The following is a 22299-nucleotide window of genomic DNA, read 5'->3' on the forward strand; positions in this document are numbered from 1 at the left end:
ATTAATTCAAAGAGAGTTCATTGGGCACCTACTAGTTCTGCTTGGCAGCCATGTTTGCCAAGCATTATTCCTTTGATCTTCCATAAATGGCAAGATGAAAAAGACGTGGCTTCTGTCTTCTATTAACCAATGACACTTTGAAGGGAGATGGCATGTATTACAAGTATTAGTACATCATGCTAAAAGGACTACAGTGCAATAGGAAAAGGGCCAGGCTTCTCGTGAGCAGAACTGTGCCTCATCCTTTTACTAACTAGTTGTATGAATGTGAGAAAGTCATCTGTAAAATCGAACATTAGTCTCATCACCAGCAAATTACACTATACAATCTCTAAGGTCCCTTCCAGCTATAAGTCTGAAAATGATTCTATGCCTCTGAGAAAGTAGTTTCAATGCTAGTCTCAAAGAAGCCTAACTATACACTGGAGACGCTCTGTCTTCAATACACTTATTTTTCCAGGTAAAACTAATAAGCATAGTCACACAATAAGTTTTTTGATTGGCTTCAAGCACAATTGCCTCAATCTTTGAACTCTCCTGTTAGGAAACTTTCTAATTTGATTTCTGCTGATTTTTGTAAAAACAGTAGTAGGAATGCTTGTTTTCTAAATTACCATCAAACACCCTAGTAGCAAGTTAGATGAAAGATGTAATTCAATTCCATTCAACAAGCATTTTATTGAGTACCAATTACACGCACAGTCCCAAAAATGATTCCAAGATAAAGAAAGGTCATGGTCCTTAAGGAACCTACAGCCAAGTAGAGAAAATGAAACATTTTCATTATACCAAGAGTATTCATTTCAGAGAAAGGAAAAAAAAAAATTCAGAAAGTAAAACAATACAGAAGATAGAAAAATAACTTAAAAAGAAGTGATGTGGAGGAGGGCTAGAAATCGGTCAGAAATTCCTCAGCCTAAAAGAAATAATGACACATATATTAGCAAGGGAAGGCATCAGCTAGAAGATCTTGCATTCAAATCCATTCCAGCAGGGTGAGACCGGCAGGCAGGGGCCAGCAGCCCGAGTGGAGATAGTGGAGACAGTCTGAGAGCTGATAGTGGAGACAGTCTGAGAGCTGTACGCATGACTCTCTGGGGTCCCTGGGAAAAAACTGAAATTCTATCCAATGCCGGCACCTTCTACAGAAGGGAGAGGGAAACAGCTGACTTAAAAAGTTGCCCCCAAAGTCAGGCAACTGGAGATAGGAAGACTCAGGAAGCATTTCCTAAACAACAAAGAGAGGGAAGGACAAGCAAGAGCAACCCTGCGTTTCATGCAGTCATTGAAAGAGAATTTTCTTCCCCCTCATAAGCTCTACAGAATGGTCACAGGCAGAAACATTCAAAAAAGGGAAAATGCCAAGCTCTCTGAGAGGAAGAGAAAAATGATTGATGAGAGGAAAATCTCCAACACAGCATGGAATATTCCATTTTGTACAGATTTCTCCTGAAGGTCCAGGACTGAGCTAAAGGACACAGCCCAGAGTCTGGGGATAAGGAGAAGAGGGGATGGAGCTGGAATCTTACACAACACTGGAGACCAATGCCTGGGATGAGGGGGGTTGTAGGGGGGTGTTCCTGACTCACCCTTTTAGATATAATACGGTAATTTCCTATAAGCTGCCAGTAGCATTCTGGTTCAAACACAGATGTAGAAACATCTAGATTGGCTGCACCATTTCCCACACTTTGAGCCATTTTGGGTGTAGTTGTAAACTAAGATCAAATTATACATCTTTGAAAACCTGATATTAACATTCTGCTCATACCACGATGTCAAACATCCCCACCAAAAAATGTGAAATGAGGAAAAAAAGTGAAAAATAAGCCAGGAGGGTAAAAGTGAGGAGCATTTTGAGACTTTTCATCTCAGCAAGGGCAAAAGGGGTTGCCTCCAGTATTTTCCTCTGGGCCCTATTATTTTTCCTGTATGTTCCACAATTATGGAAGTATCTATTACTGTTTAACTTTTTTTTAAAATTTTTTGTTTAGGGGGGTAGGTAGTTAGGTTTACTTATTTATTTTTTTTAATGGCGGTACTAAGGATTGAACCCAGAACCTCACGCATGCTAGGCACACGTTTCTACCCCTGAGCTACAGCCTCCCCCCGTATTACTGTTTTTTAATGCACACTTTTATGTGTATAAATTATGCTTGTCCAGCTATATTCTGAGCATATTCCACACTCTTCAATCCAGAATCCCAGACTGAACTTTACAAGCTCCAAGATTTGAAAGTCCTGCCCGAGCACCCATGCACTGAATAGCTTTGGATGAGTCCTTAGGCTTAGCCTGGGAGAGCTGTAGCAACACCACAGCAAGAAGGTCCAAAAAGCAAAACAAACAGGCACACAAACAACTCTCCTATTGCTTAAATAATGCAGGCTGTTCTTTGTTTGTTTGGTCTCCGTCAATAGAGTCAGAGGACTATGGTAGTCTTTTTCACCTTTGAGATTTAACCACACTAGGAAACAGTAAAATATTTAGCATTTTGGATGTTGGTTGGTTGGTTTGTTTTGTTTTGTTTTTCTGGTGGTGGTGGTAGGCTTCAAACTCCTATTGTACAATTATTAGAGCTTTAAAAAAAAAAAAAAGAGTCATGTTTGATTGTCCTTCCTTCCTTCCTCCCTCCGTCCCTCCCTCCCTTTCTTTCTTTTAATGGAGGTACTGGGGATTGAATCCAGGACCTCAATTCAAGTTAAGTATGCATTCTACCCCTAAACTATTCCCATCCCCTGGGGACATTTACTTCCTACTCTCACTAAGATTAACATTCGGAAATAAGATCCTGCAAGAATTCTTCCCAATTTAAAGCTTACTTAGAGGTTTGTCTGTAACTTCAGAGACCTTTGTGCATGCTGAGCTTAACAGCAAGCTACTTGAATTGCTCTAATTTTTGGTGAATATGGATTCTCCCAGAACAGGTCACAATTCTGAACTGGATACATTCATGACAACAGGGAATTACACCTACAGTGTCCACATAAGTCATGAAGAGTTAATTACAGGAGAAACCCACCTTTCTGCACTATTAAGTATTATGTATTCTGAAGGAGGACAGGAAGAAAACTCACCTTCAAATGAAGGTAAAATTACCTACAATGATGTAGTGAAAAGCTTCTTTAAAATATATAGGAAAATATTATTTTAAAATAAGAAATAAAAAAGGCAAGACACATTTTATATTGTAGTCTACTCTCAAATTCTAATTATTTTCACATAAAATGGTTATATTTCCTCTCCTTGAACAAAAAATGTAGTAATTTTTGCTTCCCCTATGCTTATGTACTTCCCTGTTAATATAAGAAAACAGTGTAGTAACCTAATTACTTCCCCTCACAAAAAAGAAAATAGTGTAGAAAAACACGTCCTTATGAGATACAACTACATGAAAAATGCCAGACTGTTAATGTAACATTTTTCTGAGATGTGAGAAAATGGAATAAAAGATATAAATTTTTTTAAAATTCATAATTGAAGATAGTAAATGGTTCAAAAATTTCAAAAGAAATGATATTCACATAAAAAATTATGACTAAGTCAGTCCTAGTATATAAGCAACAATGTTTTCTGAGTAAGTCAAGAAAGAGATTCAGGAGAATGAGTTTTTTGGGGTTGGGTCAGTTTTGTTTTGGAAGTGAATTCCTTCCAGAACTTATGATTTTGATTATACATATACTTGATGTTATTTTTATGGCTCTTTGCCAATCCCTTATTGTTTATGAGACTTTGATCTTTCAGTTTTGCAGTTAGCTGGGATTACTGTGCACAATAGTATCTAACACTTACATCTTACACTTAATATCTGACACTGTTGTCAGACCCTGTTCTAAATGCTTTTCTTATATTAACTCACTTGATTCTCAAAACTATTAAGTAGATATTATCACTATTATTATTATAGACAAGAAGACTGAAGTACAGGGAGGCTAACGAATTTGCCCAAGGACACGCAGCTAGTAAATTTTTAAAAGACTAGAAGGAAATACATCACGGTATTGATGGCGGTTTCGTAGAGTGTGGGGTTACAAAGGATTAAGAGAGATGATATGACAAGCTCTTAAACTAACACAGTGGCAGCTGAGCTGGAACAGAGAGGACAGACTCCAGAACAATTTAAGAAAAAATACTAGCTGGCCTTGTGGACTGATTGATTCCACCTGGGGTTGAGGGTGAGTGGGCAGAGTCTAAATACACTCCAGCCTCTGGCTTAGGTAACTGTATGGACCTGTTCACTAGGATACAGAATGTAAAAGATGGAGCAGCTTTGGGAGAGAGAAGGATGTTTTCAGTTTTGACACGTCAAGCTTTACTGTAAATATTTGAATATGTAACTTTGAAGCACAAGAGAGAAGTTAGGTCTGGATTTCAGAGTCTTCATGTAGAGCTGGCGGTTAAACTCCAAAGAGAGGTTATCACCCAGGGAGAGCATGGAAGGAGAAAAAAAGTTGCGGAAAATCTCAACTTTATGGGACAGGCAGGGGATAAGATAGCCATTCAAATTTGACATTAAAATAGCAAAGATAGGTATGAAATGCCAGGTATATATCTGCTTCTCAAGCTAGGGTTCTTTTATGGGAGACAAGGCAGCACGGAAGTAGGGGAGAGCAGTCAGACAAGTTTGGGTGCAAACCTAGAACTTTGTCACTTAGGAGCTCTGTGACTATTGTCAAGTTACTGTCTCTAAAACATGAATGATTAACACACAACTCATACTGCTGTGGGTATTAAACGAGTTCATCCACAAAAGCACTTATATGGCACAGTGCCCATCGTAGCATGGACCCAATAAATATTAGATATGATCACTAAAGAGCACACAAATATAAAATATTTTTCATTCCATTGTCATATTTTGCCAATTGAGAAAACGGTCAGGAAGTCTGCTGGCTAGCAGTAATAAACTACAATGGAATTAAACAATTGAAAAAGCCACCAAAATAATTCACCCTCAAGTACTGGTATTTTCCGTGAATCTGTACCGCATAGTACACGTAAACAGAGGTAACAGCGGCTGGTTATAAGAATCAACACAGACTAATAGAAATGTTGGTATTTGAGCTCCAAGACTGCAATCAAAATTCTTTTGTTTTACCCTAAATATTCAACAACTAGCCCCAGTGGATGGCACAGAATAAGCCATCAATAACTATGTTGACTTAAGGTAACAAAACGATTTAAAAAAGGGAGGGGGATGATTTCTTGTACCTGCTATGAAACATTTCACTATCGGAAGAATTATCACTCAGGCAAAGATGAAGCAGCCATGCCGTACTTGTCATTTGAGAGCTCTCAAAGGAGTTTGGCTATGCAATTCCTCTCCCATCAGTATCTGCTGCATATTTGAAATTCCCAGTCTTAGATGTCCTCCCTCGGAATAAGGCTTAGAGTCCACAGAAGAGCCCATTAAAATGCAAATATGTTATCAGTTAAGAACCAACTTGGCTTCTGGCAGACCCTGACACGTTTATCAGCCCTGCTGTGTGAAGAGCTAGCTGCCTCCCAGAGGCCTAGACCTCGGTTGGGTGCAGGAAGGGCTGCTTCTGAGCAGATACGGTGGGGTCCGCCTTGGCTAGGGGCCGGGACACTGCTGACCGCCAGGCAGGACAAAAGCAGCCCCGGGTGGTCTCGTGGTGGGGCCGGGCCGTACGCCATCATGCCCGGGTCTCCCTGTTCCTCACGCCGGATCACCTCGGCCCTTCCAAAAACCGGCTGGCTCACGTCAAAACTACAGCGGCCGGACGTGTGGTGCATAGCAATGTCCATTGTTATCTCATTGTTTTCATCAGCGAATCCTCCAGTTCCCCAGCACGGAGTGTGGGGAGGTGGCAACATCGAGTTCAAATCTGAAATGTCTTTTTTGTTCTTTTTAGTTCAGTCAGTTTAAATCCCATGCACTCTTTGCTGTGGGCTAATGTGTATTGTACAATTCTCCGCTTGCCTTTTCAAAGGCTGCTTCAACTTATAAACACCATGCCTGGGCCCCGGTCGGGAAAACGAGACGGAGTTCAATGCACAGTCAGTAGGTTCCAACCCAGCGTTTCGGCCAGGGCTGGGCTGCGCTGGGGCTGCGCCCCTCCTCCTCCGCCCCCGCGCTCTTCCTGCTATGGCGGGTCGAGTCCCCAGGACAACGCCCGCTCGCCCCCGGCGGGAGGGCGGGGCGCGAGCTGAGCCCGTCACGTCCCGAGCGTCGGGAGGCGGGGTATCGAGCGTGACGTCCGTGACGTCACGATGCCCCGCCCCTCGGCCCTGATATCAACGGCGCGGCCCGCCATTTTGTCTCTAGTGTCTCGTTTGCCTTCTGCAGCGTGGAGGGAAGTGTCTTGGTCCGTAGGCGTGAAGCAAGGAACAGAGTCCATTGTCTGTGTTTGGCTCCGTAGTTTGGTCCGAGGCCTCTCGGAGCTTTCCCGGGGCAGTCGGCAGAAGCCGCCGCGACCGCCCCGCCTCTCCCCTCCGTCCCCGGGATCGGGAGGGACCCAGCCCGCGTCACGCCCCTCGGTGCTCGCCGTTCCCTTCTCGGTCGTTGCGTCCGCATCGCACCCCCGGAATCAGACGGTGCCCCATAGATGGCCAGCTTTCCCCCGAGGGTCAACGAGAAAGAGATCGGTGAGGAATGGGACGGTGGGTGAGGGGTGCTGGTGAGCGCGCGGGGTCTGCGGTGAGGCACGGACTTCCCCGGGGAGGCTCGAGGGGAAGAGCGTCTCTGAGTCTGAGGGGAGAACAGTGAGCCGGGGCTAAGCCCGGGAGCGAAGAGGAAGGAAGCGGCTCCGCGGGTGGGTGTCGCCAACGGGTAAATGGGATCAGCGTAGATGGGGTTCCTACTGTACGCCTGGCACGGAGGGAGGCAGTGCGCGGATCTTAGGGGCAAAGAGAACCTGTGCGCCTAGTGGCGAGGGCTCCAGTGATCGTGTGGCCGAGGATGGACACGCACCCCTGGGGACTCGAGTTCCCTCTTCGGAGATCCGCGCTGGGCCATTCTCTTGGGATTCTCTTGGTTCAGGGGCTGAGGTGTCGAGTGGCCAGCGGAGGGCTGGGCAAGTCTCTAGGACTCTTAAAGTTTACGATCGGGAAAAGTAAATTTGTGTGTTCTGAGCTGTAATGAAAGGATGAGTTTTGTTGTATACCAACCAGTCAAAGGAGAAATGCAGCCGAAGAGGTGCCATCAGCCTGGAAAAAGCAAGATTAAAAAAAAAAAATGGTACGGCGTTAAAGGCAGCGGCTCTGGGGCGGAGACTCAAGTTATCTTTACTACACTTTAGGAGCAGGGAGGAGCAGGGTAGCTGGGTGGAGTGACCGAAGAAAAGCTGAAGCTGAAGCTGAAAGGCTGTCTAGAAACTGGTTTAGTGGCCAGCCCTGCCACGCTGAAGACAGGCCAATAGATAGATGTTGAAGGACCTGCTTCAGGACCTACTCAGTGGCTCAGTTGAAAGCACCTCACGTTATTTAAATCCTCTCTCAAGGTAAAATAACTGAAACAGCTTTTGGGGGAGTTGGAGTTGCTGCGCATTCGTTGATATGCTTAGTAAAACATTGAACTTATCAAATCATGCTATACACTTTATTTACATATATACAGTTTTTATTTTTAAAAAACCGATTTAGCATCTCCCCACTCCTCCCCAAAGCCCAGCACTGAACTTACTGTATTAATTAGATGAAAATTGGAGGTAGCTACTGAGCAGAGAGCCTTTGCATTTCCTTGTTCTTCAGCCAAATGTGTCCCTTTGTTAAATACACTTGAAACAGGTATTTCTAGAGAAAGTAAGAGGCTGAAGTAGCCAAAAGGCCCTCTATCCAGTATGTGGGTGAATTTTTATATTTAGAGACAGCTATCATAGAATTCTGGACTTTTGTTAGAATTCTGTTAAATGGCACATTAGGATGGGGACTTTAACCATGGTTTTATTTAACTGTGGAGCATAAAACTCAAAAGTTCTTATTTTCAGCCCAGTGGATTTTTTTTTCCTTCTCAGTAATATCACAGATGAGTGATCTACCTTTCATTGATCTGTATTTTACTTCATCTTTATGAACCATTTTGAAAACTTTCCAGGCCCCTTCTAAGGGATGGATAGAGCTTAGCATACCTGCATAAGGTAGAGCCATCCCCCAAGTAGCCTTTAATTTTTTTTTTTTTGCATATTTAGATTCCAGTGTTATTTCCTGGATATGGTATAAAGTCACTAGTTACTTGCCAAATATCTAAAAGAACTTTGGCCTTTTGTAAGCTTTTTAAAAACCCCAGGTTTTTGTTTCTTTGTTTCTTTTTTAAAGATATTATTTGGATACACAGTTAAACACTAATATCTCTTTAGCTTTGTATCTATCAGTAAGGACTTCCCTTTTTTCTTAGGTATTAATAATAGCTGTTTGGTTTCTCAAGTACTGACTGAAAGAGGAGGCAAGATTCCATGAGTGATTAAAGAAGTCTGTGACTGGGAGTTACTGCCTAGAGCTACTGCCCTTTTTCACAAGGCACTGCCACAGATCCTCCCTTCCCAGTTACGAAATTGCAGGGAAGAATATGAAGAAGGAGCTAAATCTGGTTTGCTTGGTTGAGCAGTGACTCAGATGATGTGTTACTACTGTCTGGATATTAATAATGTAGTTCTTTGTCTTATGGCCAAGTTCCCATGGCAGGCAGCTTTTCCCTTATACAAGGTCATTAAATCATGCATTTCTTAGGACACTAACAGTAAGCAGTTGCAAGTAGTATAAAGATTTAATTAAAATTTTTTGTTTGTTATAAGCCTTGTGCTAGTTTATGATATTGTACCAGTATTTAAGTGAGTGTGTAAATCATTTGATTAAAATGTGAGGATCCTTTACTATGCCTGTTAACAAGCAAAGAAACACAAGGTAATTATTAATGCAATACTTGTATTTATTTATTTGTCAAATTTTTTAGGGTGACCCTATTTCTTAAAAATATATGTATATTCAAGAATAAATTAGCATAAAAAAGAATAAACTGCCTTATTATTTCATGGTCTTTGTTATCTGAACCAGTTTTTTTTTTTTTAAGTTAATTTATTACCACCCTTTACACAAGAGGAGTTTTGTGATTGTGGCCAAGGTAAAAGAAGAAAAATACAAAGTGATCCTGAAATACATATGAAAAGAGTCTTCTGTAGGAAAGTTAGTCTTAGTTATGCTTACTAAAGGAGAAATGAATTCTTGTTTAATTTACCAGGTGTTTTAGAAGTTGAATGCAAGGGCCAGTCCTTTTTTGAGATAGAAGTTAACATAGTATACTCATCTAGTTTAACCAGGGGCTTTCTCTTTTTGAGATAATGTTTGCATTTTTCAATTGAATTTAAGACTTACTTTCCTTATTTGTGAACTTTGTTTCTTTTTTTCCTCCTAAAATTTGTGGATTTTTAAAAATAGATGTGGTGAAACAGAAACCCATGTCTTAAAAAAAAAAAAAAAAGGTAGGCAGAGCTTGCGAATTCAGGGGCCAGGCACATAAAAGTACCTTAGTGAAATGACCATATAAGACTGGGCTTGGAGGAATGTAAGGAAACATGGAGCAGCAAGCCCTTTCAGAAATCATTTGCATATTTAAAAAATCATTCTACAGGAGTAAGAGGGTCACCGGTTTGTGAACTTTTAATGTCATGTTACTGCCAGTAAAGTTAATGTCACTTTAAGCTGTATTAGTACAAGTAAGGCAGGGGGAGGTAGAGGGTTCTACTGCTTTGATTAAACCACACTTGAAGTGTCTTGTTTAGTTCTAGGTGCCCCTTTTACGAGGGTCAGTACTAACTGGAGTTTGTCCAGAAAAGTACGGTGAAGGTGAAGGTAGAACCACATAATCTAAGGAATGATTGAGAATTCACCAGATTTTATCCTGGTGAAAAGATTTAGTCGCTCATGTCATGGCTATCTTCAATAAATGAATGCCATGTGAGAGCAGGATTAGGCTTATTCTCTTAGATCAGACTCAGGACTGAATGGGTAGACAGGCAAGGGGGAAGATTTTGAGTCATCAGAAGGAAAAACTCTGATAATCTCAGCTGTGCCAAAATAGATTATGAACCTATTTTTCATATTTATGAATATCACAGAAAAAACATTTCAGTTTTGCTTTGTTTTACTTATAAACCATAGCTCATTTGTTAATCAAAGAATTGGGCGAGGAAATATTTAAATCAGTCAAGAATGGAAGCTTATACATTTTTAAAAAATTTTTTTATTTTGGGGGGGGTTGATTAGGTTTAATTATTTATTTTTTAGAGGAGGTACTGGGGATTGAACCTAGGACCTCATGCATGCTAAGCATGCATTCTACCACTTGAGCTATACTTTTCCTCCTACATGTGTTTTCATATTCATTCAATAAGTATTTTCTCAATTCTGTCACATGTCAGGTGCTACACTAACAGCACACGAGACTGAAAGTATCACTGAATAAGTACATTTTGGGGGTTTATATATATATATATATGTTTGCTCTGGGAATAGGAGTATAAGTGGTTCTCATTTGAACTGCAATATGTAGGATATGTTGAAGTTTAGTTGTTGGAAAGTTTAAGCCAAAAACATAAAAATACACTGTAGAGTTGGCCACAGAACTGACCACAAACTAGGTAATAAAGAAACTAAACTGAAAGTGACTTACAACTAAAAAGGAAGACTAGAAAAATTTGTAATCAAGACAGACATAAGACAGCAGTGCTGATAGACTGATAAAAGAAGACCCTTTCCCAGAACTGAGGAAGTGCCAGCTGCATTTGCCTGCGCACATGTACAGTAGGAGCCTGATGATGCTGCTTGTTAAATGCAGGAGAAGAATTCTCTGTACACCTCAATATACCAGGTTTTGTTATGAATGTTAGATTTAATCACTTAACTAAATTTAAAATGTATGAAATTTGCTTAAAAATAAAAAGAATTACTTCATCTTCGTCAGTTTGTGACCCATTGGGAAGATGCTTGAGGCCCACTAGTCTTCAAGAGTCACAAATATAATGCATTTTAGAGCACTGGTTGGGAAGGTTGGACTAAACCTTTAAGTTACGGGGTTTTTACGATTTTTGTGATCTGGGCATAAGAAAGATAAGAATATTGGTGTTTGACTAGACTATTTTATAGTACTTCAATTGAATAATGATGTAGTACTCTGGTTTTTGAAAGCTACAAAATTTTTGGAAGACTTTTCTTGCAGACCAACTTCTTAGTCTCTTGCATTTTAAATAGTAGTCATTTGACGAAAACATAAGGCATTGCAAAAGGCAGGAAGGAATTTAGTAACTGCTAGCCCTGATCGATCATGGATTATTGTTGTTTGACCAAGTTTTTAATTGAAACTTTCTTTAAAAAGCTTTTGCTTAAAGATAGTTATTATCACTAATAAGGGGTCTTCACACCATATATCTTCCCTCAAAGGGTAGAATGCAGAACTCATTATACCTTGTCTGTATAGATAAAGGAGAAACTGGGTGGAGTTGAGGGGATTCCAAAGTAATATGAATGCAGTCTCAGATTCTTTTTTTTTTTTTTAAATTCTTTTGGTGGGGGTTAGTTTATTTACTTTTTTAATGGCTATACTGGGGATCGAACCCAAGACCTCGTGTATGCTAAGCACTCTCATTCTACTAGTGAGCACTGTACCCTCCCCCAAAGACTTTTTTTTTTTAAATTTAGGGTTTTCTGAGGGGGGAGGGGCAGGTAATTGTGTTCATTTACTTATTTATCTTTGGAGGAGGTACTGAGGTATTCTTGGTTATATATGGTATCTTACATTTTTAATTTTTCCTTTTAGTGAGATCACGTACTATAGGTGAACTTTTAGCTCCAGCAGCTCCTTTCGACAAGAAATGTGGTCGTGAAAATTGGACTGTTGCTTTTGCTCCAGATGGTTCGTACTTTGCTTGGTCACAAGGACATCGTACAGTAAAGCTTGTTCCGTGGTCCCAGTGCCTTAAGAACTTGTAAGACTCTTTTTTTTTTTTTAATTTTCTGTCTATCTGTTCATAGAATTTACTTTTTCTTTGTGTAGAATAATAAAAAGATTTTGATATTTAAGTTTTTTCTTTTATAGACTGTTGTAAATATGTTTTAGTCATAAGCTAAATATATTTATTGGAAGGTTTGTGGTAAGAATTATCTGGCCTTATACATTATAGACTACTTTCTCAGATACTTGGATGTCTTTTAAGTTTCTCCTTTTCCATATATAAAAAGGCAGATTAATTGTACCTTGGTAGTGTATGCATTGTGTTGTGCCAGGTCAGGTGACTTTTGTTACGGGATACTTTTTGGATTTCACAACATTTTGTTCGGTAACAGTGGTACATAGATCATGTAATTATTTTTTATTTACTTAACAGTCCTTCTGCTTGGGTTTAATTGAGTTTAGATATATGTTGAAAGTTTTTCTAAAATTTATCATCTAATAAATTTAATCTTTCCCTGCTTTTTGTGTCTAGTCCACCTTCATGGTATTATTCATTAATGTCCTTATTACATGCTCCTTTAGGTCTACAAAATGTGGGAAACTAGTGATTATTATGGGGTGTAAGAGAGTTTTCTGATGTCATCTTCACAATATCTTGTGTTCTTTGGGTTTTGGTTTTTGTTTTTTGCTTGTTTTTACTTCTTTTTGGTTAATTAAAGGAGTCCTAGTTGATACAGGCTACCTATATCAATTAGGATATATTGGAACAAATGTATTTGTTTGAAATTTTGAAATGAATGAATTATAAATTGCTTTATTGTTGAATTTATATTCTCTTTCTCAGCTACTGAGGATTTCTTTTAGTCTAAATAATAAATCCCTGGATCAAACCAAAATTTTTCTGAAGTTAAAAAAAAAAATGAGACATAAACTTGCTTACAAACCAGAAATAGACTCACAGACATAGACAGCAAAGTATGGTTACCAAAGGGGAAAGGGGTGGGGGGAAGGGATAAATTAGGAGTTTGGGATTAGCAGATACACACTACTGTATATAAAATACAATACTGTGTTCAGTATCTTGTGGTGACCTGTGACAGAGGGGAATCTGAAGGAGAGTATATATGTGTATATGTGTGGCTGGGTCACTGTACACCTGAAATGAACAGAACATTGTGGATCAACTATGCTTCAATAAAAATAAATTTTTTAAAAAAGGTCACTCCCACATAGCTAATAGCAACTTTTCCCTTCCTATAAGGATTCTGTTATTCGTTTTATCACTATAATGATATTCAAGATATTTTAACAAACATTTATTGTTTATTATCCATAGGAGTCCAGAGTAAATAGTAACTAGATTTCAATCTGACCTTTTATTTCCCACTCAGTCTCTTGCATGGCACCAAGAATATCACCAACTCAAGCAGTTTAAGATTGTCAAGACAAAACAGTGATGGTGGTCAGAAAAATAAGCCTCGTGAACATATTATAGACTGTGGCGATATAGTTTGGAGTCTTGCTTTTGGATCTTCCGTTCCAGAAAAACAGAGTCGCTGTGTAAATATAGAATGGCATCGATTCAAATTTGGACAAGATCAGCTACTTCTTGCCACCGGGTTAAACAATGGGCGTATCAAAATATGGGATGTATATACAGGTACAGAGTCATAGTTTTAAAAGCAAACCTTACAAAATGACTATAACTCAATAAAAAATGTTAAAAAAAAAAAAAAGCAAACCTGATTATTCTATGATGCAAGCATCAATCACAGGTGCTAGAATACGTGATTTGAGGATTTTAACTTAATGAAAAGCAAGAATTGATGCTGTGAATGTATTTTTATGATTGGCCTGAATAGCATCTTCAGCTCATAGTTTTATTTAGGAAAATAGAGTTCACATTGCCTGATCATTCTTCGAGGACTATTACAGCAAGAAGGGCATGTCTTAGGAATGCTTAGTTAATTATCACTTATAAACCAGTAATTTGTTTAGTTTATGACTCATATTGTAAGGTGTTTTCCTTTTCAGTGATTGATAGCTTAGCTTTCAAGGTAAATCTGGTTTTCAGCGATCATTATCTAACCTCTGTAAGGTTTAGTGACATTTTATCTAAAGTTTAACCAGATAGGTTGAGAAGTTAAAATTCTTTGGTCAATAAAAAGTAAATGTGTTCTAAAATTGTCTCTGGCTGATAGTATGTACTCAGAAATTTAAAGGGTTTTTAAAAAATGAGCATTAAAACAATATGTAACATTAAAATACAAGTGATACTAACATTGGGGATAATGAGTCAGAAAATTTGAATTTTTCAAAAAAAATTTAAGATAAGCACATAGATTTTCGTAGAAAAACAAAATTTATAATAAGTGGATAAAGTACATTTTTTCATTAAGATTATGTTTGAAAATTTAGGCTGTTGTCAGATAACATGTATTTTGGGGGGAATTTGACAGTCTGTTCATAATCTGGGCCAAAGAAAAGGAAAGGAAAATTTGATTTAAATTTTAAAATCATACTATACAAAAATTTTACAGTGATGTAGATTTTCTTGATATTAAATTGACTTGATCCAAAAGTTTGTCCACATTTCAAGAATTCCCTTTTAATTTTTCCAATAAATTTAGGCTCTGCTATTTTGGAAATAATCCATTTTAAAACAACGTAAATAGTGAATCTTTAAAGATAATAATAAAAGCACTAATAAATAAGTCATTTTATACTTGGTAAACTGAGGAGGTACTCGTATTTCTATTTTTTTTTTTTAAATGGTGAAGAACCTTATTTTTTTTAAATGGAAGCTGATAAAAATTATTGTCTTTTCTTTTAACCCCCTTTCATTGCATTTAGGAAAACTCCTCCTTAACTTGGTGGATCATACTGAACTGGTCAGAGATTTAACTTTTGCTCCAGATGGGAGCTTGATCCTGGTATCAGCTTCAAGAGACAAAACTCTGAGAGTGTGGGACCTGAAAGATGATGGTATGCCTTTTTTCTTTTCCCAGGCTGTGAAAGAGTTTCTTGATGTTACTACTGAGAGGTACTGTGATCACCTGGGGCATTTGACATTAAAAGTGGCATGTGATCAAAGTTTCCATGTTTTAGTCCTTTGGTCCCTTTCCCTGTGTAAAGCAAACAAAACCACAAATGTGACCCAGAGTAGGAGCCAGCAGTTACTCTAAGTAAACAATCTGACATTATTCAGAAACTAACCACACAGATCTGTATCGACTGTTAGAGGACAAACTGGATCATTTACAGGGTTTTATCTGAGCTTGTCTGTGCTGATTTATTTATTCTATATTAGGGAGATTTATTAACTTCCTTCATTTGCTTAGTGAAAATTTAAGTAGATCTTGACATAACGAAATATATAACTTAGTAATTAATACAATGTAAATTAAAACATGATTTATATACCAGAATTTATATTTAAATGCTAATCATAATAAGTTGGAGAGGTTAAGTAAGAAATTATCTTATAAAAAATAGGAGATTTGCCCTCCAATATAGTGAAAGGTAAGTCATTGTCAAGTACTTAGTTTTTTCTGAAACATTCATAATTGTGATGCTCTTAGAAAGTTTTGGAGACTACCTTGTTTGAGAGGACTGAGATGAGCATCTCTTCCCTTCTTATCCTCTAATGAAAGTGTTTACATGTTTAAGTAAAACCTTATATTTAATTAGGATCTGCTAGTGCTCTACCAGCCTCAGGCTGGAGGTTGGCAGGCTTGTTTGGGGAAATATAGCTTAAATTGACTATAGTAGGAAAAACTCCTCAGATTTGGAGACTTGTTCCAGCTTATGGGTAGTAACCATTGCCTGATAAAATAATATGCTAATACTGTTACCAAACCATGAGGTACCTCCGTGTTTTGTCAGTTGTCTGATTGCTCAGCTATTGAGGGGTGAAGGAATCCCAACAGTTAAAACAGCTCAATCAGTAAATTTTTATTTTCATTTGCATATCAAATGGTGCTTGCTCTCTGAACGTATTTTCAGTTGTGTGCACATGTTTTAAGAAGGTAGACTCCGTAAAATGTAAGCTCCAAGAGTAAGGACTTTGTCTTATTCACAACCATATCTTCAGTGCTAGGCATTTAGTAGATATTCAGTAAGTGTTTGTAAAATTAAGAGTTGAAGTATACTTAGGCACAGTTGTATGCTTTGGGTATAATGCACAGGGGCCTTGGAGTGAAGTGTAAGTTACCAAAAGGGAAAAAGGATGAAAAGGCATTCTGAAGATGTCCATGAGGTCTCAGCCTAGTGGTATTCCAGTTCCTGCATTTGTAGAATAAGAATTAGATAATCTATCATCTGTAAAAGTCAGCTGACTTTTTCTTAAAGGGCCAGGTGGTGAATATTTTAGCCTTGTAGACCATGCTATCTCTGCAGTAGTTACTCAGCTCTGTTGTAGCACAACAGTGGGCATGCTTGCTTCAGTAAAAACTAAGGAACAAAAATAAGTAACTTGTATATTGCCAACCTCTGTAGATAAATCGCTGCCTCTGCAGAAGTTTATTATTCTATGATTCTGCCAGTTCTGAAATGCTACTCATTTGAAGTGGGTTCTAGGGTTAAGACAAGTATTTTCTTTTCCAGGAAACATGATGAAAGTATTGAGGGGCCATCAGAACTGGGTGTACAGCTGTGCCTTCTCTCCTGACTCTTCTATGCTGTGTTCAGTGGGAGCCAGTAAAGCAGTATGTGTCAAAGTTCTTGTACATTTATTGTGAATTGGATTATAATAATGTATGCGTAATCATTTAAAATCTAAGTAACCTATTAAGTATGTGCTCGGTGTCTTGAATATCTTAAATGTTTTATTTCATGATGGGGGAGAATTTGCATGAGGGAAATTAAGTAAATATAGTTATTGATTGTGAAGTGAGAAATTGGATTGCTTTTAGTTAGAGATGATGTTCATAAAATAAGGGGTTTGTCATATTTATTTTTTTTAAGATCTAGGAAAGTTTATGTGCTATAGAAGAGTTCTGGTCCAAATGTTAAGATATTCCCTTGCTAATTTTCTTCTCTGTTGTTCTATTTTTTTTTGTCCAGTTTGCTGTTTAAAAAGTTTTGAGTCCCAGCTGGTCCTGGACATTTAACTGAAAAAAAGTAACTTAAAAATCTAAGAGGAGTAAAAATAGCAGTCATGTATGACCTGCAGTGAATTAATAGATGAAATTTGATATGATCTGTCTTGCATAGCATACCTGTAGACAGATTAAGTATTAAGTGACTCTTAAGAGGGTTATACTTAGATGACCTCTCCTTCTGTTGTCTACCAGCTCTGAGTTAGTATAGTTAAAGAGATCTTATTAGCTCCAAGTATTTATGAAAATGGTTGAAGTCCAGATACATGTGATGATCACAATACACTTTGAATTAATGGAGGGGTGGGTGGGAGGCTGGTTAAAATGCATTTTATTTAGCCAAGAAGTATGTTAAAATGATAGTTGCGAATGTTGGCAGTTTAGAAAAAAATATTCAGTTTAGTTCTTTAAAATTCATAAGAAGAGCAAAGCTAGATGTTGACATTGCTATTTTAGGCTGTGTGTTTTCCATATGCTTCTTGCTTTCCCTGTCACAGGTGGTGGCAGCAATATTGGTGTGATTGAGGTTATGCTGGCACCACTCGCACACAGGCGCACAATGGTGTTAGCTGGGCAGAAAGAGTGGCATCTCTGGCTACCGGGCTGGGGGCGACCTTTACCATAGGATGAAGTAACCTTGCATTCGGCTGCAAGGTGTACTGTACGTACACAGGTGCTGGTCGACGTCCACTTTCTGCTTTTCTTTCTTTCTTTTTTTTCTTTTTAAAAATAATTTCCCCTACAGTGAAACCAACTGACTCCACTGAGTAAATTGGTCTTCCAGTCTGGTGGAATTGGGAGTCTTGACATGTGAAACCAATTTAATGTAATACAAATTGACTTTAGAATGGTTTCTCTGTGCTATTTTTTGGAATTCTTTGAGATACTAGAGATACCTTTAAGCCTTTGATCCTATTTAAAATTTGTATTTATTTTTCTTTGGAAATAATATATTGTGTCTGTGCAGAAAAAAAGTAGCAAAAGGATTGCTTTACTCCAAGAGGAGGAGAGATTGTCTTATTAGGACATTTAAAATAACAGACTGAAGTAAACGTTAGAATCCTGTTTAGAGCTATTCTGCACAGTCTTAAGTACTGATCTTTAGAATCTAAAAATATGTGTGAACATGTACTAAAGTAATTTAAATGTTTTATACTTAAAATGACTAATGATTGTGGTCGGATTGGGAGAAGTAAGATTGGCAAATCTTGATTCACAGAAATGTTGTTAATTGTATTATTTTCATAAATGAGCATTTTCATTTTGTAATATGGTTTAACATCCTTGTTTGCCAAAGAAATTTCATTTGGCTGTGAAAATTCTCTTTGCTTGCAGTATCTGTTTCTCTTCCTAGGCTCACGTTGGTGACCCAAGCCTATTGTAAACAAGTGATTATCTCAAAGGGAGATGCCAATGGAGTAACAATTTGTTAACCTTACATTTTCTGTCTGTATATTTTTTAAAAATTTGGTAGTTTCTGGAAAAAAAAAAAAGAAGGGTTTGTAGTACTTAACCCTATTTATTTCTGTATATTATATAGTTAATTAGTTTTTGCAATAAATGAATTTCAATATAACTTTGTGGTTAAATTGCATTGCCTTTTGTGTTTAGGCTTTTTTTTAAATTAACATTTAACAGAAACATTTGAAATAGAATTTGCATGTCTACTTTAATTAACTTAAAGACTGATTTTAATCTGACTATGACACTGAGCATATTCTTTTAATTACTCATAATTTATAATGTTTAATTTAATATTATAATTAAATTTAGCAGTTATAGTTTAAGATGTGCCATTTTGTCCTCTGTGTGTCTGAATGAAGCTATAACATTTGCCTTTTTTTGCAGGTTTTTCTTTGGAATATGGATAAATATACCATGATTCAGAAACTTGAAGGACATCACCATGATGTTGTAGCTTGTGACTTTTCTCCTGATGGAGCATTACTGGCTACTGCATCTTATGATACTCGAGTATATATCTGGGATCCACACACTGGAGACATTCTGATGGAATTTGGGTGGGTACAGCATGAATTATTGTAGTCTATAATTCATCTCTATCATCAGCATAGCTTTTAAGAAGTTACAGGAATGATTAGAAATCTAAAATTGAAATCTAAAATTACATGTGAAATGTGAAATCTAAAATTACAGTCTATGATCATTTAAAATTTTGGTATTATTTAGCCCCTTGAATAATGCATATAATTTCTATAAATCACCCTCTTGATAGAGATCATGTTACTGCTATTTAATGACAGTACATGACCCTATAGAAGTGGTCATTATATTTAGGTTTCATGTTAGGGAAGCATAGTTAAAAAGTGAAGTTGGACTTAATCTTAGTGTCATCACCCACTTTGTGAAAAGGAGGTTAGTAATTAGGTTAAATGACTTCATTTAACTTGAGTAGATCAGCTCTACTCAGTCTTCTTAGTTGCATTCATTAAGGCCACTTTAAACGTTATTCAAAGACTGATGTACTTTATACCTGGGTAGTTTTGTTTCTTGAAGTGACTGATTTCCACATGTCTTTGACCTCAGGCACCTGTTTCCCCCGCCCACTCCAATATTTGCTGGAGGAGCAAATGACCGATGGGTACGATCTGTATCCTTTAGTCATGATGGACTGCATGTTGCAAGCCTTGCTGATGATAAGTAAGTGCGTGAATTACAGCTTGACCTATTTATTACTGTCTTTTAAAGATTTCCTTTTATTCTTCCACTTAATAAAGACATTCTTAAGGCTGGGGGGAAAAGGCCTTTCTGTAGTTTGGGTTTTAATGTCTCTCTGTCTAGACAAGACCTTGAGAGATGTTGGTGTGTCTTAAAGAATTGTGGCCTGAACAGTATTTATGTAAACTAAAGAAGATAATGCATGCCTTTCCCTGTGTTCTTTGTTTGTTAACTAGTTTAGGCAAACTGGGTAGATTTTTTAGTTAGCTTTCAGCTCAGATGACAGATTTTTTTTCAGTAATACAAAGGTTCAAGCGGAAGGACATTTTCAATAATGCTAAAAATGGTCATTTGTATCCACTGAAATTGAGACTTTAAGATGAAATGTTACATAAGAGAGATGCTACTTATTGGTGAGAAGCAGAAATTAGCTGTAGCCATTCCTTTTTCTCATACTTTTAATCATACAGTGTGCATGGATCACAGTAAGCAATTTGGTCACATCAGTTCAGAAGGCAGCTCTTTACACAGTGTTAGCAAACATGAGGAGAGTTCTTTATTTGCCAGCAATCATTGTTCTCCTTTGCTCAGATAGGCTCTGAATATAAGTTCTCTGCTGTACTTTGACATACTATATGTAAGTGGAAAGGATTTATAAACATCTGGCAAGGAGTCAAAACAGATCAGATAACTGATTTTTAAGTGTAAGAAAGTAAGGAGAAAGCTGGTTGTGAGCATTATAGATCTGAACACTGGGAAGTGAAGGCAGCTATGCCTTGTAGTTTCTTAAGTGTGAGTTGATCCAAATTACCCAGTTGGTATAGACTAGAAAATCTTTTATAAAAGCAAGTTACAGTAATTGCTGCAGTGGTGTGTGTGTGTGTGTGTGTGTTTTGTGACTCAGCACGAAGTGGTATTTCTTTCTGAATTTTAAAAGTTGGCTTTTAATTTAAATTTCCTATTAGATATTTACTGGAAAATTTATTTCTTTTCCAGAATGGTGAGGTTCTGGAGAATTGATGAGGATTATCCAGTGCAAGTTGCACCTTTGAGCAATGGTCTTTGCTGTGCCTTTTCTACTGATGGCAGTGTTTTAGCTGCTGGGTAAATGAATTTTCTGTTTTCTTTTAAGAGGCAATTTAAGGTGACTTTTAGTCAAAGCAGCCAGTATTTTATTGTCAGTAAACCGTCCAGAAGGGCTCTTTACAGTACTGTTACTTTGTCAAAGAGGAGATCATTGGGTAGGTCTCCTTATTAGGTTTTAATGTGCAGTTTGTGGCTCCACGGCAGAGTCTTTGTGATAGTTGTTTGAACTGTGTGGATGTTGAAATCCATGGATTTGGGTGACTCGGCTTGTGTTTTTTGTTTCTGTTTAGGACACATGATGGAAGTGTGTATTTTTGGGCCACTCCAAGGCAAGTCCCTAGCCTTCAACATTTATGTCGCATGTCAATCCGGAGAGTGATGCCCACCAGAGAAGTCCAGGAGCTGCCGATTCCTTCCAAAGTTTTAGAGTTTCTCTCCTACCGCACTTAGAGGACACTGCCTTTGCTAGTAGTAGGGACTGACAACACACCTTTACAAAAACCTCAAGCTTTACTGACTTCAAGGTTTAGGAGATTTATTTAATTTGATACATCCTTCTACTGCATTAGTTGAGCTTTTAAAATATTATTTATAGACTGTAGGAGAAATACTTCTGAACATATCAAATGTAAATTTTTTTCTAAAATTTAACTGTGAAAACATATACATACATGTATATATTTAGATATAAGCTGCTATGTGTTGAATGGACCCTTTTGCTTTTCTAATGATTAGTTCCAACATGTATATATTGCTTCGGTAGAGCCATGATACTGTATCTTTGCTATAAAGTGGAAGGACCTTTTTAATTCTGGGACACTGAGTTAGGTGGTAAATACTAACTTAAGAAAGATGAATTGCCTCATACAAAATGTGTGTTTGGTTTAGGGGTGAGGGGTGGTCAGACAACTGACCTACCGGTAAAACACAGTTTTTGTCTAGGGAAGGAAATTTTGTTTTCCTTAGGAGTGGGATCTGAGAGGTAGAATTTGAATGTGACATTATTAAATAAAAAACAACCAGGATATAACTAGAAAAAAGTTTTCCCCCTAACTACTGCTGCAAGCCTTAATTTTGGAAAGCAGCTTGCTACTTTAACCTCTGTGGTATAAAGTGTTATGAATTGTAGTCAATTTGAAAAATCCATCTACTGTATTATTGCTAAATATTTTGTTGTTTGTACTAAGGGACAATTATTTTAAGACCATCGGCTTTTTTTTTTTTTTTTTTTTTTTTTGGGCTCATTTTTTACACATACTCTATATTTCTGCAGGGGATAATATTGGTGACTTGCCAAAGAGAAGCAATATGGTATATCTGCTTTTACCTTCTGTTATTTATCTTACCTGCAGATATTAAGAATGTATGCATTATGTAAAATGCTTGATTATATATTTTTGTTGAGTTTTTTAATTAAAGGCTTAAAAAAACAGTATCGCAAATGTTTCATGTCGGAAGGTTTCATGTTTTTTGGTCTATCTCCAATGTAAGATTGATGGAACACCAAAAGCAAATTTATAAAGAAGGGTAAT

At 37.6% G+C, this 22299-nt stretch overlaps 1 protein-coding gene across 1 annotated transcript; it reads left to right on the forward strand.

Annotated features, from left to right (window-relative positions):
• The first annotated feature begins 6284 nt into the window (after nt 1-6284).
• Nucleotides 6285-22199, forward strand: WSB1 (WD repeat and SOCS box containing 1). The gene is made up of 9 exons (XM_010958300.3): nt 6285-6607; nt 11769-11937; nt 13295-13563; nt 14757-14888; nt 16509-16609; nt 18851-19023; nt 19550-19663; nt 20678-20785; nt 21058-22199. Exons 1-9 carry the CDS (start codon nt 6568-6570, stop codon nt 21215-21217), a joined length of 1266 nt encoding a protein of 421 aa, XP_010956602.1. The 5' UTR covers nt 6285-6567; the 3' UTR covers nt 21218-22199.
• The last annotated feature ends 100 nt before the right edge of the window (nt 22200-22299 follow it).

Source organism: Camelus bactrianus, chromosome 16 (assembly GCF_048773025.1).
Source record: "Camelus bactrianus isolate YW-2024 breed Bactrian camel chromosome 16, ASM4877302v1, whole genome shotgun sequence".
Lineage (NCBI taxonomy): Eukaryota > Metazoa > Chordata > Mammalia > Artiodactyla > Camelidae > Camelus > Camelus bactrianus.